A 23,114-nucleotide genomic window follows, 5' to 3' on the forward strand; every position below is an offset into this window, starting at 1 on the left:
GAAGGGACCTCAGGAGGTCATCTAGTCCAGCCCCCTGCTCAAAGCGGGACCAATCACCAACTAAATCATCCCAGCCAGGGCTTTGTCAAGCCTGACCTTAAAAACGTCTTAAGGAGGGAGATTCCACCACCTCCATAGGTAACCCATTCCAGTGCTTCACCACCCTCCTAGTGAAAAAGTTTTTCCTAACATCCAACCTAAACCTCCCCACTGCAACTTAAGACCATTACTCCTTGTTCTGTCATCTGCTACCACTGAGAACAGTCTAGATCCGTCCTCTTTGGAACTCCCTTTCAGGTAGCTGAAAGCAGCTATCAAATCCCCCCTCATTCTTCTCTTCCGCAGACTAAACAATCCCAGTTCCCTCAGCCTCACCTCATAAGTCATGTGCTCCAGCCCCCTGATCATTTTTGTTGCCCTCTGCTGTGCTCTTTCCAATTTATCCACATTCTTCTTGTAGTGTGGGGCCCAAAACTGGACACAGTACTACAGATGAGGCCTCACCAATGTCGAATAGAGGGGAACGATCACGTCCCTCGATCTGCTGGCAATGCCCCTACTTAAACATCCCAAAATGTCATTGGCCTTCTTGGCAACAAGGGCACACTGCTGACTCATATCCAGCTTCTCATCCACTGTCACCCCTAGGTCCTTTTCTGCAGAACTGCTGCCTAGCCACTCACTCCCTAGTCTGTAGCAGTGCATGGGATTCTTCCTTCCTAAGTGCAGGACTCTGCACTTGTCCTTGTTGAACCTCATCAGATTTCTTTTGGCCCAATCCTCCAATTTATCTAGGTCCCTCTGTATCCTATCCGTACCCTCCAGCGTATCTACCACTCCTCCCAGTTTAGTGTCACCTGCAAACTTCCTGAGGGTGCAATCCACGCCATCATCCAGATTATTAATGAAGATATTGAACAAAACCAGCCCCAGGACCGGCCCCAGGACCGACCCTTGGGGCACTCCACTTGATACCGGCTGCCAACTAGACATGGAGCCATTGATCACTACCCGTTTAGCCCAACATCTAGCCAGCTTTCTATCCACTTTATAATCTGTTCATCCAGCCCACACTTTTTTAACTTGCTGGCAAGAATACTGTGGGAGACCATGTCAAAAGCTTTGCTAAAGTCAAGGAATAACACTTCCACTGCTTTCCCCTCATCCACACAGCCAGTTATCTCATCTTAGAAGGCAATTAGATTAGTCAGGCATGACTTGCCCTTGGTGAATCCATGCTGACTATTCCTGATCACTTTTCTCTCCTCTAAGTGCCTCAGAATTGATTCCTTGAGGACCTGCTCCATGATTTTTCCAGAGACTGAAGTGAGGCTGACTGGCCTGTAGTTCCCCGGATCCTCCTCCTTCCCTTCTTTAAAGATGGGCACTACATTAGCCTTTTTCCAGTCGTTCGGGACCTCCCCCGATCGCCATGAGTTTTCGAAGATAATGGCCAATGACTCTGCAATCACATCCGCCAACTCCTTTAGCGCTCTCGGATGCAGCGCATCTGGTCCCATGGACTTGTGCTCGTCCAGCTTTTCTAAATAGTCCCGAACCACTTCTTTCTCCACAGAGGGCTGGTCACCTACTCCTGTGTTGCCCAGTGCAGCAGTCTGGGAGCTGCCCTTGTCTGTGAAGACCGAGGCAAAAAAAGCATTGAGTACTTCAGCTTTTTCCACATCATCTGTCACTATGTTGCCTCCCCCATTCAGTAAGGGTCCCACACTTTCCCTGACCACCTCCTTCTTGCTAACATACCTGTAGAAACCCTTCTTGTTACCCTTCACATCCCTTGCTAGCTTCAACTCCAATTGTGCCTTGGCCTTCCTGATTACACCCCTGCATGCTCTAGAAATATATTTATACTCCTCCCTAGTCATCTGTCCAAATTTCCACTTCTTGTAAGCTTTCTTTTTGAGTTTAAGCTCACCAAATATTTCACTGTTAAGCCAAGCTGGTCGCCTGCCATATTTACTATTCTTTCTGCACTTCGGGATGGTTTGTTCCTGCACCCTCAATAAGGCTTCTTTAAAATACAGCCAGCTCTCCTTGCCCCCTCATCTTAGCCTCCCCAGGGATCCTGCCCATCAGTTCCCTAAGGGAGTCTGTCTGCTTTTCTGAAGTCCAGGGTCCGTATTTTGCTACTCTCTTTTCTTCCTTTTTTCAGGATCCTGAACTCAACCATCCTAGGTTGCCTCCCACTTCTACTTCCCCTACCAATTCTTCCCTGTTTGTAAGCAGCAGGTCAAGAGAAGCACAGCCCCTAGTCGGTTCCTCCAGCACTTGTACCAGGAAGTTGTCCCCAACACTCTCCAAAAACTTCCTGAATTGTCTGTGCACTGCTGTATTGCTCTCTCAGCAGATGTCGGAGTGACTGAAGTCCCCCATTAGAACCAGAACCTGGAGACTTCAGTTAGTCGTCTAAAGAAAGCCTCGTCTACCTCATCCTTCTGATCCAATGGTCTATAGCACACGCCCATCACAACATCACCCTTGTTGCTCTTGCCTCTAAACTTAACCCAAAGACTCTTCAACAGGCTTTTCTCCTGATATGTTGGACTCTTGCTATGAGGCAAGATTATACATAGACATTTTAACATGACATCCAGAAAAGTGCACTAAGTCCCTTTCCTGATAGATGCATCTTTCTTTGTTGCTACCTCTTTTTCTATTTTATTTTAAATATATTATTTTGGTGCTTCAGAAAGTGAAGGCATGATAGCATTGGCTAAATCAAGGCAAAAAATACAAACAGTTAAAAAACAGTCTTCCTCATACAGATCTCAGTTCTGATCATCCTAGTTGTTAATCTAATCCTCTACCTCTTCTAAATAAACACTGCCTTAAATCGTTTATGGACAAAATTCTTGGTTTATTTTTGTGGTCTTAACATTCTATCTACTTACATACCACAATGACCCAATGGAGTTCTATGATTTACACCAGCTGAGGATGTGGCCCTGAGACTTTGCTTCTTGTCCTGAGTTAGGGCCAGCACATAGTTACACTGTGGGGAGCAGCCCACAGAAAGAACTGTGACTCCAAGTCACAGTCCCTTCCTGGTTCCCACCCTTGATCCACTGAGAAGTATTCTGCTGCTGGCCCATATCCGCAGCACACTACTTTTCCCTCCTCCATGGCTAAACTGTTTTGCCCAGGGGCCAGAGTCAAAGCTCTGCCTAGTTCCCAATCCTCTCCACCCTCTCATCTGTGCATGAGGGAAATGGCAGGCCCACAGAGCCTGGTCCCCTTTATGCTCCCTGCCTCCTCCATGAATAGTCTGGTGATGCAGGGAGGTATTTTGAAAGGTCAGTAGTGCTGAGTGATGGTTTCTTTTGTTCTGGTCAGAAATATGAATGTTTTAGGGTAAGTAGTAAATTCCCTTTGTCAAGGGAGATGTTGATAATCTTTGTTCAGAGGGGTCTCAGGTTCTGTCTACTCTTGTATCATCCAGAAAAGATCTATATATCTAAGTGCTTAGGTACAATGATAGGCTGTACACAAAACCCTAAGGCAGATAGGAAGGACAGAGAATCATTGTCAAAGGTTGGTAGCTCTGGCTGCCATTTAAGCTTCCATGACTTTTTTATGAATAGGCTGGATTCTTGGAAGGGAGGGTGTTGTGTTTCTGGTCTTATGAGCAATGTGTTGTTCTTGATAGACACATGCAGGTGATTTTCTCTGTGAAAAAGATGACAACTCTACCCAGTGAAAAGAAAAGGAGTACTTGTGGCACCTTAGAGACTAACCAATTTATTTGAGCATGAGCTTTCGTGAGCTACAGCTCACTTCATCAGATGTTATACCGTGGAAACTGCAGCAGACTTTATATACACACAGAGAATATGAAACAATACCTCCTCCCACCCCACTGTCCTGCTGGTAATAGCTTATCTAAAGTGATCAACAGGTGGGCCATTTCCAGCACAAATCCAGGTTTTCTCACCCTCCACCCCCCCACACAAATTCACTCTCCTGCTGGTGCTAGCCCATCCAAAGTGACAACTCTTTACATAATCAAGTCGGGCTATTTCCTGCATAGATCCAGGTTTTCTCACATCCCCCCCACCCCCATACACACACAAACTCACTCTCCTGCTGGTAATAGCTCATCTAAACTGACCACTCTCCAAGTTTAAATCCAAGTTAAACCAGAACATCTGGGGGGGGAGGGTAGGAAAAAACAAGAGGAAACAGGCTACCTTGCATAATGACTTAGCCACTCCCAGTCTCTATTTAAGCCTAAATTAATAGTATCCAATTTGCAAATGAATTCCAATTCAGCAGTTTCTCGCTGGAGTCTGGATTTGAAGTTTTTTTGTTTTAAGATAGCGACCTTCATGTCTGTGATTGCGTGACCAGAGAGATTGAAGTGTTCTCCGACTGGTTTATGAATGTTATAATTCTTGACATCTGATTTGTGTCCATTTATTCTTTTACGTAGAGACTGTCCAGTTTGACCAATGTACATGGCAGAGGGGCATTGCTGGCACATGATGGCATATATCACATTGGTAGATATGCAGGTGAACGAGCCTCTGATAGTGTGGCTGATGTTATTAGGCCCTGTGATGGTGTCCCCTGAATGGATATGTGTGCACAATTGGCAACGGGCTTTGTTGCAAGGATAAGTTCCTGGGTTAGTGGTTCTGTTGTGTGGTATGTGGTTGTTGGTGAGTATTTGCTTCAGGTTGCGGGGCTGTCTGTAGGCAAGGACTGGCCTGTCTCCCAAGACTTGTGAGAGTGTTGGGTCATCCTTTAGGATAGGTTGTAGATCCTTAATAATGCGTTGGAGGGGTTTTAGTTGGGGGCTGAAGGTGACCGCTAGTGGCGTTCTGTTATTTTCTTTGTTAGGCCTGTCCTGTAGTAGGTAACTTCTGGGAACTCTTCTGGCTCTATCAATCTGTTTCTTTACTTCTGCAGGTGGGTATTGTAGTTGTAAGAAAGCTTGACAGAGATCTTGTAGGTGTTTGTCTCTGTCTGAGGGGTTGGAGCAAATGCGGTTGTATCGCAGAGCTTGGCTGTAGACGATGGATCGTGTGGTGTGGTCAGGGTGAAAGCTGGAGGCATGCAGGTAGGAATAGCGGTCAGTAGGTTTCCGGTATAGGGTGGTGTTTATGTGGCCATTGTTTATTAGCACTGTAGTGTCCAGGAAGTGGATCTCTTGTGTGGACTGGACCAGGCTGAGGTTGGTGGTGGGATGGAAATTGTTGAAATCATGGTGGAATTCCTCAAGGGCTTCTTTTCCATGGGTCCAGATGATGAAGATGTCATCAATATAGCGCAAGTAGAGTAGGGGCTTTAGGGGACGAGAGCTAAGGAAGCGTTGTTCTAAATCAGCCATAAAAATGTTGGCATACTGTGGGGCCATGCGGGTACCCATAGCAGTGCCGCTGATCTGAAGGTATACATTGTCCCCGAATGTGAAATAGTTATGGGTAAGGACAAAGTCACAAAGTTCAGCCACCAGGTTAGCCGTGACATTATCGGGGATAGTGTTCTTGACGGCTTGTAATCCATCTTTGTGTGGAATGTTGGTGTAGAGGGCTTCTACATCCATAGTAGCCAGTGAGTGGTTCTGGCTTCTGGGCTTGAGTGAAGGCAGTCTGAGTTTATGGAGCCATTTACTATCTGGAATAGTTCTACACAGTGTGAGAGCTTGCCGGTTCTATGGCCACCACCAATGCCTGAGTTTTCTCCTTCGTACATTTCCTGTTATAGGTGATCTGAAAACCAGTTATTCTGCATGTGAAGTGTTGCTTTGATGCTAAAGTGTCCGCAGCAGTTGTCAGGAGTGGCTATAGACCCATATGACAATGAGGGTTTTATTCCAAAGTATCTGTCTTGTATATAGTTCCCTGCAATGTGTAATAACAGTTCAATTACAGCACTGAGGCTGATCTAACTTACAGTGTGGGACAGGCAGAAGATGTAATGCAATTACCCTGGGGCGGGGGGGGGGTCATCAGCAGAGGGGATCAAACCTGGGACATCAGAACCGAAACAAAAAGCTTCTACTACCTCAGCTAAAAGATTCAGGTCTGCTTATTAACTTAGAGCTAGTGGCAGAATCATAAAACATGTGGTCCAGCCACCAGCAGAGGACAAAGAGCCACACTCTGTATGCAGTTACAGTAGCATAAAGTGACTTTCCCAAGTCCCCTCTGCCTTTTCAGTCCCTTAGCCAAGCAGAGCTTGGGAGGAACTGATATTTGGGACCTCTGGTTTTAGGACATGGCCCACATCGTGGGACAATGAGAAGGGGCTATGATGGAGGGATGCAGAGTATTCTCTATTTACAGTGGCCCAGTTCTGCTGGCTGGTGCAGTGTGTGTGGGACAGACATTGACCCACTCTCTCCTCACCCTCTTTGCCTCGTTTTGGGTGGCTAATTCCATCACCTGTTCTGGCCTGAAGCAGTCTTTGCAGTCAAGGAATACAAAGGCTATAATTGCAGCTGGCCCTTGTGCAGTGGGAGTGTGGTAAGCTGCTTATGCCTTTTCATCCCCTCCTCCTTTGAAGGGACAGCCAAAATCTGGCCCTTAATTTTTTGTACAGTTATTAATTCAAATCCATTCCTTCAGCGTAAAACAACTGAAGTCACAAAAGGGATTAATTTGGCCCATTACATTTTAATGACATTATTCTTGAAGGGGAGAGAACAATTTGTAGAAGCTTCAGATTTATGCTGTTTCTAGGAAAGATATTTATTTCCAGCTGACAGGAGTTGCAAGTCATTGGAATTGCTGTAATGTGGCCTTTGTTACCAGTGTGTTTAGTTTTATATCCTATTTTGCTTTCTCCTCCCCAGAGGATTATGCCCAGCTGTGCAATGTTCCAGTTCCAGGATCTCGACGACCATATGGACAAGATGCTTTGGTTGACTTTGAGGAACACTATACCCCAGAAACTGATCCATTCTTTGTTGAAGACCGTAAGTAAATATCACTGTTATGTAAAATTCTTGAAAGTAGGATTATAACTTGGATTACTTCCCTGTAGTTGGCTCCATTCATCTGTTTGCTTCTGAGTAATGTGGCCTATTTATTTATGTTCTACTTATTCCTATGACATTAACTGTCAGGTGTTCAAGTTCCAGTGCCAGAGTTGTATATGAGCCCATTTGGGCCCGAAGTACAATATTATTTTGTTTAATATAGTGAAATAATGTGTGCCAGGTATACTAAATTTATATTTACCAACAGATTTACAGCTAAAGGTCAAAAAAAGCCAGTTTTCCTTCTCACAAACTAATTTTTCTTTGGAGCATGTGACTCAAACTCCTTTGGGGTATATTAATTTTTTTTTAAAATTCTTCATGCCAGCTTTCCATGATTTTCCAGCAGAACTTATGTGGGGGAGGTGGAGTGTGTGCATGATGATCATACTCCAGAAAAAATCGCCTAGCTTAGCGTGACCACTGAGTCTGATTTGCACATGCTTTAGTTGGAATGCCAATGTACACATAAATGAATAGGTCATGGGGAAAGCAAAGGTCTTGCTACAGAATCTTATAGAAGTAGGGTTCTAAATTTATGCTTGAAAAATGCATGGGTTTTCTATTGAATAGGAGCCTGATCCACCTTGCTTTGAAGTCAATGGAAAGCTGTTTGATCCTAGGCCAGGGGTGCTCACACTTCATTGCACTGCGACCCCCTTCTGACAAGAAAAATTACTACATGACCCCAGGAGGGGTCACTGAAGTCTGAGCCCACTCGAGCTCTGCCGCCCTGAGAGGTGCCAAAGCTTAAGACCAAGGGCTTCAGCCCCAGGCAGGTGGCCTATAACCTGAGCTCCGCCGCCTAGGGCTAAAGCTCTGAGGCTTGGGCTTGGCCCTGGGCGGTGGGGCTTGGGCTTCAGCTCTGGGCCTCAGCAAGTCTAAGCCAGCCCTGGTGACCTCATTTAAATGGGGATGCGACCTACTTTGGGATCCTAACCCACAGTTTGAGAACCGCTGACCTAGACTACTTGTTTCAGAGTAGCAGCCGTGTTAGTCTGTATCCGCAAAAAGAAAAGGAGTACTTGTGGCACCTTAGAGACTAACAAATTTATTTGAACATAAGCTTCCGTGAGCTACAGCTCACTTCATCGGATGCATTCAGTGGAAAATACAGTGGGGAGATTTATATACATAGAGAACATGAAACAATGGGTGTTACCATACACATTGTAACAAGAGTGATCAGGTAAGGTGAGCTATTACCAGCAGAAGAGCGGGGAGGGGACTTTTTGTAGTGATAATCAAGGTGGGCCATTTCCAGCAGTCATCTGAGGAACGGGGGGGGGGGGGGGGGGAATAAACATGGGGAAATAGTTTTACTTTGTGTAATGACCCATCCACTCCCAGTCTCTATTCAAGCCTAAGTTAATTGTATCCAGTTTGCAAATTAATTCCAATTCAGCAGTCTCTTGTTGGAGTCTGTTTTCGAAGTTTTTTTGTTGAAGAATTGCCACTTTTAGGTCTGTAATCAAGTGACCAAAGAGATTGAAGTGTTCTCTGACAGGTTTTTGAATGTTATAATTATTGACATCTGATTTGTGTCCATTTATTCTTTTATGTAGAGACTGTCCAGTTTGGCCAATGTACATGGCAGAGGGGCATTGCTGGCACATGATGGCATATATCACATTGGTAGATGTGCAGGTGAACAAGCCTCTGATAGTGTGGCTGATGTGATTAGGCCCTATGATGGTGTCCCCTGAATAGATATGTGGACACAGTTAGCAACAGGCTTTGTTGCAAGGATAGGTTCCTGGGTTAGTGGTTCTGTTGTGTGGTGTGTGGATGCTGGTGAGTATTTGCTTCAGGTTGGGGGGCTGTCTGTAAGCAAGGACTGGCCTGTCTCCCAAGATCTGTGAGAGTGATGGGTCATCCTTCAGGATAGGCTGTAGACTACTTGGACTGCCTTGAATTCAGCTTACACCCTTATACCAGGGCTGCATTTGGTCCAGCATATTTCTTCACAGTTTTATGTTAGAAACAAAATGGTGGTTACAAAAGAAACAGGCAATCCCAACTGCCTTGTACTTATAGCATGCAGGTACCACTTCTCTCTTACCCAACATGTCTCCCATTAAAACAAGTTAATATGTTAAAAGAAATCAAAATGATAGCTTTGACAGGGCCAGAGGACTACAGTGAGTAGCAGAAGTTTCAGATGTATTCCCTTCCACTAATTACACAAGTAATAATAGGATGAAATTCAATAAGGACCAATGTAAAGCACTAAACTTAGGAAGGAATAATCAATTCCACAAATAAAATGGGAAATGGCTACCTACAAAGGAGTTCTGCAGAAAAGGTTGTGGGGGATAGAGTGGGTCACAAACTAAATATGCGTCAATAATGTGATACTGTTGCAAAGAAAACAAACAGCATTCTGGGATGTATTGTGTCGTAAGCAAGAATATGAGAAGTAATTCTTCCACTCTACTCAGCACTGATAAGGCCTCAGCTGGAGTATTGTGTCCAGTTCTGGGCACCACACTTCAGGAAAGATGTGGACAAACTGGAGAAAGTCAAAAGGAGAGCAACAAAAATGATTAAAGGTCTTGAAAGCATGACCTATGAGGAAAGACTGAAAAAAATAGATCTGTTTAGTCTGGAGAAGAGAAGACTGAGGGGGGACATAACAGTCTTCAAGTACAGCAAAGGTTGCAATAAAGAAGAGGGTAAGAGATTGTTCTCCTTATCCACTGAGGACAGGTAAAGAAGAAATGGGCTTAAATTACAGCAAGCGAGATTTAAGTTAGACAGTAGGAAAAACTTCAACTGAAAAACTTCAACTGTAGTTAAGACCTGGAACAAATTGCCTACGGAGGTTGTGGAATCTCTGTCACTGGAGGTTTTTAAGAACTGGTTAGACAAACACCTGTCAGGCATGGTCTCTAGATAATACTTAGTCATGCTGTAGTGCAGGGGACTGGATTAGAAGATGACCTATCGAGATCTCTTCCAGTCCTACACTTTGATGATTCTATTAAATATAGCCTACAGAAACCAGGGTTCATCTCTGTTTAATACCTAACAAACCTAATAGACTTTATACAGAGTTGTACAAAACTAAACAATACCGACCTCTAACTAAATGTTGACACTGATGAAAATTATCTAAGCACAATGAAAACCCCAGAAAGAGATGATAGTGTCCTCAATATGATGGAAGAGAAATAGAGTGGGATACGTACATTCTATTCCAATGTCCCAATTATAAAGGGGTGTAAAAAAATTACTTCCTCAAATTATAAGCAATGATAAAAGACTTTCCATTAATAAGTGATTAGAGAACTGTGTGTAATCCAAGGAGATATCGAAGCGATATCGGAGCTAGGATCCCTCTAGCATCCTGCCACTAAATCAAAAACAGTAGTGCCAAATGAACACAGAATATAACCCAGAACACATCCTGGGCAGATGCTTGAGCAAATGCTGTATATGCCTCTGCAAATACCCAATGTTTCTATCCTTTTGGACATTTTAGCCAGTTGTATTGTTGTTAATAATGATAATGTTAATAATAAATATTTATTGTATGGTAATACTCAGAGATCCTAATTGGGATTAAGATCCCCTTGTGCTGGGTGCAATACGATCCCCGAAAAGAGACAGTTCTTGCCTTGAAAGACCTACAGTACATATCTTGACATGCCAATTAAATATTTTTCAATTTTATTACCATCAGATTCTGTTAGAACTGCAAACAAATATTTTTTACTTGTTGCAAGCAAGTTTGAAAATAGACATGTGCAGTATGGATTATAGTGCAAACAATCTTGTTTAAATCAGTTTCAGCTGGTTAAAAATGTCAGCATGCTATATGTGAGCTCAGTGGAGAACAAATGATATCTTTCATTTGTAAAGAATTTGTTCAAGAGCACCACCTTTTCCCTGCTTGGCAGTGTTTGTTTTTCATAATTAGCTGTCTATATGATGGCCCATCAAACGCATGCAATGTAACGGAGCCCCATGTAGCCGCTCTAAATGGATTAAAATATAATAGAGGTTGTTGAAAAGTTTTCTGCTATCTTGCAGTAAACCAAAATAATCTACTCAATGAATTATTGTATATCTGTATCTTACTGCAGTTTACTATATTAATAGGAAACTTTGTAATGATCCTTACTATATGTGAAGGTGTGTACTCAACAAAGTAAATATATGTTCAGGTTCATTTCTAAGTCTCTATGGTATGTGGCACCATTTTTGTTATCTGTTCCACAAATCAACCTTATCCCAAACTGAGCGCATTTCAGCCACAAGTGGACATGAACCTGTGAAGTATCCAGACAACCTTGAAGAGCCAGTACTGGACACACCAGATTTGTTCAAATAGAGGGCATGTGGATGAGGACAGAGAGGGTAGAATTAGAAAGGCAGGGCACAGATAGAGAAAATGTGAGATGAGGGAAAGAATGAGAGGGGCCTGGGTTAACAAGGGAAAATGTGAAAAGGCAGATGGAAGGGAAGAGCAGCAAAGAGAGGAAGAAATTAATAGAACATATAGTTGAGGTGTATTATACATATCAAATATCTGTTAAAAATGATTCCAAATATATGAACAGGTTTTAGATATACCAATGGTCTGTTTGTGGAGTTAATGTGTGAATTAAACATCAGTAGAAAAACCCCTCTATGACTCCCCTGCCATGCGCACACCATGACGTCACAAAAAACCAAACCCCAATGTATTATTTAAACTGGATCAGGAGGGATATTAAATGTTGTGGACTTTTTCTCAAGTATTCTTTTTGATGTGGTTGGCTGCCATCTACAGTTCTGTTTGATTTATTGCTTCTAAGAATGGAAAGACAGTAAGACTGTTGTATAATGTTAACTTGTTGGTACTTAGATGAGCACTTTAATCTTACTGAAATTCAATGAGCATTTAAAATTTTTGAATAAGTTTTAAAATATATGCACTCTTCCCCTATTATTGTTATGTTATTGTCTAGAGACCCTAAATCAGGACTCAAGGTTCCATCATAATAGGCATCATACGAACTAGTAAAACAAAGACAGTCCCTATCCCAGAGAGCTCACTACCTAAGATTATGACAAGACACAGTAAAGTAGTTTATAGGTATTTATATCAGTGCCCATCACTCAAATATCTGAGTGATCCCTAAAGAGTTATTAACCAAAACCACAATAGGCTAGTAGTCTAATTTCCTCTTACTTCACTAAAGGCAGTTGGGACTAATATTTTTTTGCATGTTTCCTCTACAGTAATTACAATATAACTTCTTCCCTCCCTTTTTATAGTAATATTTAGAAGAGCTTTTTATAATTATTTTTCAAATTACCCTACAACACTTCTACATCAGCACTGTAAACTTTTATAAAGTCTGATTTTAAAAGATTTTATTACAAAGTAATATTTTATCATTGAGATAATTTATCAAAATGTGTCTCTGTTAAAAATGGATCAAAGCTTTTAACACTGAACACATTTCATACAGCTATTTTATTTTCATCTTAAAATATAACTGTATTTTATTAGTACATTAAACATTCCAGATGGAGCAGATCTGCTAAAGGTGACCTATTTTCTACAAAGCTGAGTCACATCCCAGTAAACCCCTGAGACAATTAAAGAGTCTCACTGTACATTTGTATTAAAAAAAAAAAGGATTCAGCATCTAACTGATGTGTTTGCAATACTTTCTCCACCCAGGTTTCCTGAACAGCTTTGAGGAATTACAAGCAGAGGAATGTGGCATTCTGAATGGATGTGAAAATGGCCGGTGTGTGAGAGTCCAGGAAGGCTATACCTGTGATTGTTTTGATGGCTACCACTTGGACATGGCCAAAATGACTTGTGTTGGTGAGATTATAATGCAATATTTTACATACAATTCATTTTTTGTATTTTAGCAGATTTACTCACAAGCAGACCCATTCACTTGACTTCAGTGGGACTCCTTATGTGAGTAAAGTTACTCATTTGTCATAAGAGTTTGCAGGAGCAAAACCTTTCTGACAAATGATCATCTGAATTATGTTAAACATTCTAAATCTATATATGATATATTGAAAGCCAGTTTTCACTTGAGCAGCCATCTCTGAATTCCTAGATCATTTGAATATCAGTGAACAGTTGTCCTAGGTATCCATGAGAAATATGGGATTGTGGAGTGTATACTAATAATAATTAGCTAGGGGAACATACTATTCATAATCGTTATAAAAAGTATGTTGGTGTGCCTGTGTCAATTTCAATGCTAAGCTAACTAGTATGGTAAAGGTACTCTTAATTAAAAGACACTCACTAATAACTGACATAAAATATAATACGTTAAAATGCAGAACAAGCTTTGGTTAAAATTTTCAGAAGTATCTAAGTCCCATTTTCAAAAGTTACTTAGGGACAGATTTTTAAAGGTATTCAAGCACTGTGATACAGGAGGGCCAAGGAGCAGTGGTAGAGGAGAAATATATAAACCCTAGGCTAATTAAGGCGAGGTTCCCTGTAGACTAGGGAGGGTTGCTACAGGTTAATTGGAGCACCTGTAGTCAATTAAGGCCTTGTCAGGAACTAATAAACCCCCTGCTTTAGGCAGTCAGGGGAAGAGGAGGAAGGAAAGAGGACTGGAGCTTGGAGGTGTGTTGTGAGAGCTGAAAGACCAGAGAACCAAAGTAAGGGAGACTTCCTCCCGCAGTGTCTAAGGACCGAGGGTAACCCCACCCAAGGGGTAAGAAACCCGCAGGGGGGCTGGGACTCAGAGTGAGGAGCAAACCCAGACCCCCTCCCCGGCTTCCCTCCTCTACCACCTTTCCGGGCCACTAGTGGGGCCTTTGGTGCCCAAGAGCAGGGGAAAAGGGTGGTGTCTTAGCCGCCCCCACCCCACCATACGAATATCGGCCATCTTCTCACAGCACCTACAGATTCAGATCAGTGCCTAGTGGGATATTCAGAAGTATCTATGTATCTAACTCCCTACCTTTGAAACCATAGAATTGGAAGGGACCTCGAGAGGTCCATCAATGGGAGTTAGGCACCTAGGTGCTTGTGAGAATTTCACTAGGCACCTATCTGAATCTTTGGCACCTAAATATCTTTAAAAATCTGGCCCTAAATCACTTTGGAAAATGTCATCCTTTATCTAGCTGTATCATACATTTTCCCATATACATGTATATATATTCACATGTATTTTTCTGTCCTTGTTTCCCCAAGATTTTTTTAAGTGAATTTATTACTCATGTAAAGAACTGGATTGAGAGCACCGGAGACTGACATACTCTTATTACCTGCAATACAGATGCAACTCTAGTAGCAGCACCGTAAGCTTCTTTACACTGCTCTGCCCTAACAGACTGTGTCTTCACTGCCAAAAAAAAGGTGTGGTTTTGCAATGAGATAACTAACGTATATTAGCTATATCTGTAAAATGCTAGTGAAGGCAAAGGGTCTGTGGTTGTTACTGCAAAGTAGCTAGCTGAGGTCAACCACAGGTGGGGGGTATACTGTTGATCTTGTCTAACTGCATTGCAGTAAAAACTACTTGCACCATGTCTCCAATAGGATTTTACAGCAAGATAGTAATACGCATTCATTATCTCTCTGTAAAACAAACCAAAAAAACCAGCCACCTTTTCGGGCAATGAAGGCATAGACCTACTGCATCTCAGTCCAGTGCTGTAGAGACTTGCTGGAGGAATGAGGTAGATTTCTCTTCACAGCTATTAGTCACTGGCCTCTCTGCTAAGACTGCCAACTAGTGCTAGTTGTTTTTCTTTTCTTTTCTTAATATGGTTATGTAAGAATTGTATTACACCGGAACTGAGATCAACAATTCATTTCACGTAGACCACTGAACAGTCACCAGATGGCACTTTATGAGCAGGCTTCAAAGGATTAGTTCTTCCTCAAGTGAAGGTTCCTATTGTATTCCACTGTGGGTTACGCATGCACACTTGGAGTTGGAGAATTTGAAAGTAGTGTCCCATTGATCCATTCATGTGCCCTGATTTGCCTTGTGCTTCCATCCGAGGCGATAAAGGGCAGGGTAGAACAACCACGTCTCCAATTGCTTCTCACCGCCGCATAGTCTGGTTCGGAACCTTCAGTGCTTTTGTCTCTGTTCTAATAATTACAATTGTAAATAGCTGTATCAATTTTAGCCATACTTTTTCGAATTTTATTTGTTTCCTAGTTTTAGTAGTTACTAGTTTTAACAGTTAGATTAGAATATACTTCGGAGATTTTCACCCTCTGTTCTCCTACCTGGTACTCCTGTTCAAGTACTGGACTATGCCTAGAACTCTGGGCTTCAAACTCTGTGCCTCTTGTTCACAATCCTTCTCAGTCATCAACAACCACCAACGCTGCTTCTACTGCCTGGGAGAAACTCACATCCTGGCTAAGTGCAGAATTTGGCAGTCCTTCCCCAGCCATATCTGAGAAGGCCAAGTACTTGTTCCCTGGAAGTATGTCATGGAGATGGCCCTGAGACCTCATTCGGACCCAGGCCAGGGAATCCTATGTCAGCCTGATTCAGTGAGGAGTGTGCTGTGTGCTCCTGTGTCAAACTCTGGTGCCAGCAGAACCGCCCCCACCGACCCCGGGGGGGGGCCTAGTCGGAAGATTAGCAAGCACACCCCTAAGTCTTCCTCCAAGTCCAAGGAACTGAAACATTCCCTCCACCAGCTTGGCCCAAGGGGAAGTCCCACAGGCACGAGAAGAAGACCCATAAACAATAGGATTTAATGGTTCCTTCCAGGCAGCAAAGCATTGGTACCGCCATCTCCAGCACCTCCCAAGACGCAGGATCCTCCTACACCAGGAAGACTTCAGCAACAGTACTGGCAACCGGAAAAAAGAGAGTACTCCCTACACCAGGGAGATCCAGATCCATGGCTACACCCCAAGATGTCTTTGTCTTACCGAATCCAGAGTCTCCTCCTCCATAAGGTCCCTCCACTTCCAGAGAACTCATATCTCCGCCACAGGATATGACTACAATACTGGGTCTATCACCCTCTTCGCAAGTGTTATACACCACTCCGTTGGCTCTGATGGTACTACCATTGGAACCAGAATCCACCTTTTCCTCTTCCAGTGAATCAGAACGGGGGAAAGAACTGCCTCTGCCATACTGTTTCTGTCCAACATCACAGAGTCCAACACACTCATGGAACTACCTCCTAACCCTTCCCAGAGCCACTGTTGATCCTGCTTCATTGGCCATACTGGGAGCCTTGGGTACAGTATCCTCCTTCGGAGCCTGTCTAGTCCACAAGAGGGTCATCACTAGCTTCCTGCTTCCCCCCCTCCCCCCCACAAGGGATCCATCAAGCATGCCCACGAATCTGATAGCAGAGGAAGCATTTTATTCCCCAGATCCAGTGGTCCAATCCAAGCTGGCTAGATTCCCATCCTCATAGCTGGACATAACTGTGACTGTGTTATCTCCTTCCCCAATGGATGACTTCAGACAATGTCAAGACCTTTTATGGAGAGTTGCATGGAAATTCCAAATCTGGTTGGAAGAAATCCAAGACTCACAGCATAAGCTTCTGAACATTCTTCACACTTTGGGACTGACAAGAACAGTACTGCTGATTGACAAAGCCTACTGGAGCCATCCAGAACAGCATGGCACACCCCTGCCACATCTACCACCACCCCTAAAGGAGCGGAGAGACTCTACTACATCCCGGCCAAAGGCTCAGAATTCCTCTTCTCTCACCCAGCTCCAAACTCACTGGTAGGTCAGGCTGCTGGGAAGAGGGCTAAACAACAACACCTTTGATCCACATCTGTGGACATGGAAGGGAAGCATTTAGATATCCTAGGGGAAAACAAAAGTCTTCTCTTTTTCCAGTTTACAATTCAAGATAGCCAATTATCAAGCATTGTTGGCTACTTCCTGAATTATGCTAAATTCAAGAAATTTGCTAATAGTCTCCCATAAGATTGTGCCTGCTTTCAGGCCCTGGTCGAGGAAGGGAAACTCTTAGCCAGAACTGCCCTCCAATCCACAGTGGACATGGCTGATACATACTCCAGGGCCATGGCTATGGCTATTGTGATGCAAAGAGACTCTTGGCTTCATGCTTCTGGTTTTCCTATGGAGGTCCAGAACACAATTGAGGATCTCCCTTTTGACAAATCCCATCTCTTCAAACAGAAGATAGATGAATCTTTGTATATACTAAAAGATTCCAGGACCACCCTTCACTCACTGGGCATCTACATTCCTGCCGCAAAATGAAAGTTCCACCTTCCATTGTCCACACAGAGGTACAGGTCTCCACAGTTTTACCAGCAGAGACCCAATGAACTTCCACGCAAATGACAAAAAATCCAAAGTTCTCGCTGCCGTGGGCCCTCCTCTCAGGCTTCAACATCTCAAACCCAACCACAAGCCATGAGATTTTTTACATGAGCTTAAGAACCACCACCCACTGAACCTAAGTATTTTCTGTAGTAGCAGCTCACATCAGGCATTATGGTCTCCTTGTTTTTCCATATCTCAACAACTGGCCCATAGCTGCCAGGAAGCCCATGATTTGACCTCTATGTTACTCAGCCTCCTTTTTTCACAGGGAGTCAGCGTCAACCGTACTCACCGGGCTGTCACTCTATGAACCTCCTGCTGACAGTCCCAGCCAAGGTACTGTCATCCCTTCTATGATGGACAGACTCACATCACATACGTGTGGGAGCCCTCTGTCTTCCTTCTTCCCCAGACAAAACTATCATTACTGATATGTCCCTGTTAGGTTAGGGGGCCCATATGGACATCTCGAGAATCCAGGATGCACATCAATTTCCTAGAACTTGGAGCAGTAAGGAAGGCATGTGAATTCTTTCTTCCACTCATTTGCTCTCATCATGTCCTGGTCGTGTCAAACACCACCACCCCTGGTTTCTCTATCAACAAACAAGAGAGAACGAAATCTGCCGCTGTATGTGCAGAAACAGTCAATAGCTGGAACTGGTGCATCAACAATCAGATCACCCTATCCACAGCCTACCTTCCAGGAATGCAGAATGTGCCTGTGAACTCACTCAGCAGACACTTCGTGATCGACCACAAGTGGGAACTTCACAACAAAGTGCTATACAACATTTTAGCGCAATGGAGGAACCCAGCCAGAAACCTATTTGCTTCTCAGACAAACAGCAGGTGCGCCACTACAGCTCCAGAGGAGCCCTCAGTTACCACTCTAGGGCAATGCCCTCCTTCTCTCCTGCTCAGACCAACTGAACTGTGCCTTCCCTCCACTACCACTCCTACCTCAGGTGCTGCACAAAATCGTAGGTCACCACAGTTCTTGATTGCACTTGCCGAGAGGATGAAAGGGCTCCCTGTCTCATCCCAGCATATTTCATCATGGATCACGTCCTGCATCAGAACGTGCCACGGCCTAGCTGAAATTTCAGTCCCGCCATTAACGGCGCACTCCACAAGAGCGCAGGCGTCATCTGCCGCATTCCTTGCGCTGGTCCTTATCCAAGACATATGCAAGGCAGCAACGTGGTCTTCCATCCACACGTTTATGTTGCACTACGCCATCACCCAACAGGTGAGGGATGATGCAGCTTTCAGCCGGCCAATATTGCAATCAGCAACTCAGTGAACTCCGACCCCTCCTCTGTCAAACCTGCTTGGGAGTCACCTATTGGATTGGACGTGAGCAATCACTTGAAGAAAAGACAGTTACCTACATTTCGTAACTGTTGTTCTTTGAGATGTGTTGCTCATATCCATTCCAAATCCCGCCCGCCTACCCTCTGTCAGAGTATTCCGGCAAGAAGGAACTGAGCAGGCAGTGGGTCGGCAGGGACCTATATACACCGCCATAAAGGCGCCACTCCAGGGGGCTCCACAGCCGACCCGACGGGTACCACTAGCGTAAAACCTTCTGACGATCGTGCCCACAGCACACACACACACCTATTGGAATGGACATGAGCAAACACTTCAAGAAGAACTCGAAGCTATGAGGCAGACCTGCCCCTTACAGTATTCCACAAGAATTAAGTCTCCTTAGGCCTACACCTGAAATTTTTAACAATCCATTCACTTACCTGTTTTCTTCCCAAAACCCGCACACATCTGCAGAAGAACATAGACTCCATTCCCTCAACATCCGACAAGCTTTGGCCTTTTACCTGCAAAGAACAAAAACAATCAGGAAGTCTCTTAGGCTGCTTATTGCAGTAACAGAGAGAATCAGGTGACAGGCCATCTCCACCCAGAGAAACACCAAATAGATTTCCAGCTGCATTAAACTCTGCTACTAGCTGTTGAACCTGCTTTTACACACACACACACACACGTATGGGGTCACTCCATTAGAGCTCAAGCAATGACCATGACATCCCTTCAAGACGAGTCTTTCATTAACATATGTAGAGCAGCCATGTGGAGTTCTGTCCACACATTTGCAACACGCTACACCTTGGTGCAGGACTCAGTGGCGAATGCCTCCTTTGGCATGGCAGTTCTCCACATGATCCTTCCATTGTCCTCCTTGCACCCTCCTCTAAATCAGGTATTACTTGTCAATCACCCACAGTGGAATACAATAGGGATCATGACTCAAAGACGAGGAGGAAGTTACTTACCTGTAACTTGAAGTTCTTTGAGATGTGTGGTCTATCTGTATTCCACTTCCCGCCTTCTTTCCCCTCTGCTTCAGATCTGTCAAATTCACATTGGAGAAGGAACTGGAGATGCAGTCAGTCCGCCCTGCTCTTTATTGCCTCAGACAGAAACATAAAGCAAGTCAGGCACATGCATGGACCAATGGACATTACTTTCAAATTCTCTGACTTCGGGCATATGGTTCATGTGCATAATCCATAGGAGAATACAGATCAGGACCACACCTCAAAGAACCTCCTCATTTTTGTTGGTCAATGTCAATTTCATCATGCACATGCAAACTGACAACAAAAAAAAATGTCCTTCGATGATAATCAAAATTTATAGATAGGCAAAGTAAGAAAAATGCTGCTTCGGAACTTAGAGTTTGACTGAAGGATGTTTATTTTTTTATATTTTGACATGCGATGTTGACAATTAGTGTTTTAACAGTTATAAAACTTTAATTTTTTGAATCTGTGTCTACTGTCATTAAATGTCTGACCCCACCCAAAAAAATTTCCTCTGACTGCAAAAATTCACAGATAAAAATGGAAATGTTTAAAATCCATAATTTTGTGCACATGTGAAAATGTATATAGATAAAAATAGAAAAAAAGCTTAAAATAAATATTATTAGCTGCTGAAATTAGAAAAAAATAAAAATTAAACTCTGCCAAACCTATTTAGAAGTGAGTATTAATAATAATTGTTTGTTAACAGCCTGGACTGAATTCAAACTAGTGATCTAGCAGTGAATGACTCTTTAAACCATTACTGATTCCCTATAATATCCACTCCACTGTTTTCTTTTCCATTAAATGTGTATTCATTAAAAAGCTTTTGACCCTCCCTAATATAGTTCTGCCTAATCTGAAGTTAATACAATTTTTCACTTTTTCATACACATTCTACCATTGATGGATGATAGAAGTTAATTCAATGCATCCGGGGGAAATAGTCTTTGTGGAGGAAAATGGCTACATTGACATGTTTAGTTATATTGTAGTTTTATCTACATGTTCTGGTGTATCTGTTTTTGCAGATGTGAACGAATGCAATGAATTGAACAGTAGGATGTCTCTCTGCAAGAACGCCAAGTGCATTAACACAGAGGGTTCGTACAAGTGTTTGTGTCTGCCAGGCTATGTACCTTCAGACAAGCCAAACTACTGCACACCACTGAACTCAGAAATAGACAGTGAACTGGAGTAGAGAAGAATCTACATAACCTAAGCCCATATACTCTGCACTGTATAAAGAAAAGGAAGAAATGTATTTAACTTGAGCTGAGGATGCACCTAATTTAGTGATGACTATATGGAAAACAGCATTAAAATGTGTTTTCTTGAAGGTGAAATGTGATGGGTTGATATTCATCAGCTTCACTGAAATGACAGACCAAATGGACACATTTCTCTATATGGAAGAAAATCAAGTATATAGTGTGTTCATAAGTACAACTCATTGGAATTGGGCAAAACAGTGCTGTTATTTTAAACAGAAGAGGGGGTGGTTGTTTTTGTTTTTACTATTGCTTGATTTAATTGGCATTTAAATAGCAGTGAAAATATTTTATTACTTTTTTCATTTTCTGATTGTGCAGTTCCTTTCCTACCGTTTCTCTTCAAAACTTTTTTCTGAACAGTGCAAATTCTTTTATACAGATTTTTAAGGCCGTTTTATAAAAATTGTAACACAGGGTAATGCTCCTCCAGTTCTTTTCTGGACTGGAACATTGGTCACTGACTTTTTTAATTGCCAATTGTCTGCCCTGTGGAGCAGGCACTGTTTGTTCTCAAATGTTTATACACTTTGGAGAAAAGTCCTCTGTACTCATTTTGTATTCTACATGGTCTTATACTGCACTTAAAATCCTTAGAACCTTTCTTGCCAAGTTTCAAAGCTGCTAATGGACAACCATTGGATTCCTTTTGTACATTAAAACAAAAGATTTGAGCTCATGTCTGTATTGTAATATGTAAATTGAACACAAAAGAGATCTTGTATGATTATCCTAACATATTAAAGCTGTATATTATAACTCAATAAAATCACTTTTTTCCTTTTTCTTTTTTTAGAAAAGAAGCTGTTTATTAATTGTAGATTATCTTATTTCTTTCATGGATGTAGTGATTTTTATTGTCATTTGTTTTTTCATGTTTTACAATGGAGTTAACAAAATTAGGGTACCGCTGTATATCTCACTAACCAATATTCTCATACACTACTGGATTTATTTTACACTAATGTAGTTTTAAGGATTCATCACGTTTTTTTCTTCTCTCATATTGCTTTATCAAGGCCAAGACTTTCATTGAAGGAGGTCAGACTAGGTGATCACTATGGTCCCTTCTGACCTTAAAGTCTATGAGTCTTTTGGAGGGTGCCTAAAGTTAGACTCCTACGGGGAGATTTTCAAACACAACTAAGGGAATTAGGCTGACTTGAAAGTTGACTTTTTATTGGTTTTGTGTTTCTAGCTCCCTTGGGCACTTTGGAAAATATCCCCACTAAATCCTTAGTTAAGCACCTATGTAAGAGGCTTGATTTTCAAAAGCAACTGCCACTGAAGTCAATGAGACTATTGGCACAACTAAGAGCTGATAATGAGTAATGGTGGTACAGTCTAGACCCAAGTGGACTATGGTGGTAGAAGGGACCTATCAGGAGAATCATAGAATATCAGGGTTGGAAGGGACCTCAGGAGGTCATCTAGTCCAAGCCCCTGCTCAAAGCAGGACCAATCCCCAATTAAATCATCCCAGCCAGGGCTTTGTCAAGCCTGACCTTAAAAACTACTAAGGAAGGAGATTCTACCACCTCCCTAGGTAACGCATTCCAGTGTTTCACCACCCTCCTAGTGAAGAAGTTTTTCCTAATATCCAACCTAAACCTCCCCCACTGCAACTTGAGACCATTACTCCTTGTCCTGTCCTCTTCTACCACTGAGAATAGTCTAGAACCATCCTCTCTGGAACCACCTCTCAGGTAGCTGAAAGCAGCTATCAAATCCCCTCTCATTCTTCTCTTCTGCAGACTAAACAATCCCAGTTCCCTCAGCCTCTCCTCATAAGTCATGTGTTCCAGACCCCTAATCATTTTGTTGCCCTTCGCTGGACTCTCTCCAATTTATACACTTCCTTCTTGTAGTGTGGGGCCCAAAACTGGACACAGTACTCCAGATGAGGCCTCACCAATGTCGAATAGAGGGGAACGATCACGTCCCTCGATCTGCTCGCTACGCCCCTACTTATACATCCCAAAATGCCATTGGCCTTCTTGGCAACAAGGGCACACTGCTGACTCATATCCAGCTTCTCGTCCACTGTCACCCCAAGTCCTTTTCCACAGAACTGCTGCCTAGCCATTCGGTCCCTAGTCTGTAGCTGTGCATTGGGTTCTTCCGTCCTAAGTGCAGGACCCCGCATTTATCCTTATTGAACCTCATCAGATTTCTTTTGGCCCAATCCTCCAATTTGTCTAGGTCCCTCTGTATCCTATCCCTGCCC

General features: G+C 43.0%; 1 protein-coding gene across 8 annotated transcripts in view; it reads left to right on the plus strand.

Annotated features, from left to right (window-relative positions):
• Positions 1–21,674, plus strand: part of LTBP1 (latent transforming growth factor beta binding protein 1) — a 379,724-nt gene extending 358,050 nt beyond the window's left edge. For all 8 annotated transcript variants that reach the window (XM_048843595.2, XM_075127005.1, XM_048843599.2 and 5 more), the window contains 3 exons: positions 6,815–6,937; positions 12,678–12,827; positions 20,648–21,674. In XM_048843595.2, the coding sequence (XP_048699552.1) occupies positions 6,815–6,937; positions 12,678–12,827; positions 20,648–20,817 (443 nt within the window). In that variant the 3' untranslated portion in view covers positions 20,818–21,674. The remainder of the gene's footprint in view (positions 1–6,814; positions 6,938–12,677; positions 12,828–20,647) is intronic.
• Positions 21,675–23,114: the final 1,440 nt, after the last annotated feature.

This window comes from Caretta caretta, chromosome 3 (assembly GCF_965140235.1).
Source record: "Caretta caretta isolate rCarCar2 chromosome 3, rCarCar1.hap1, whole genome shotgun sequence".
Taxonomy (NCBI): domain Eukaryota; kingdom Metazoa; phylum Chordata; order Testudines; family Cheloniidae; genus Caretta; species Caretta caretta.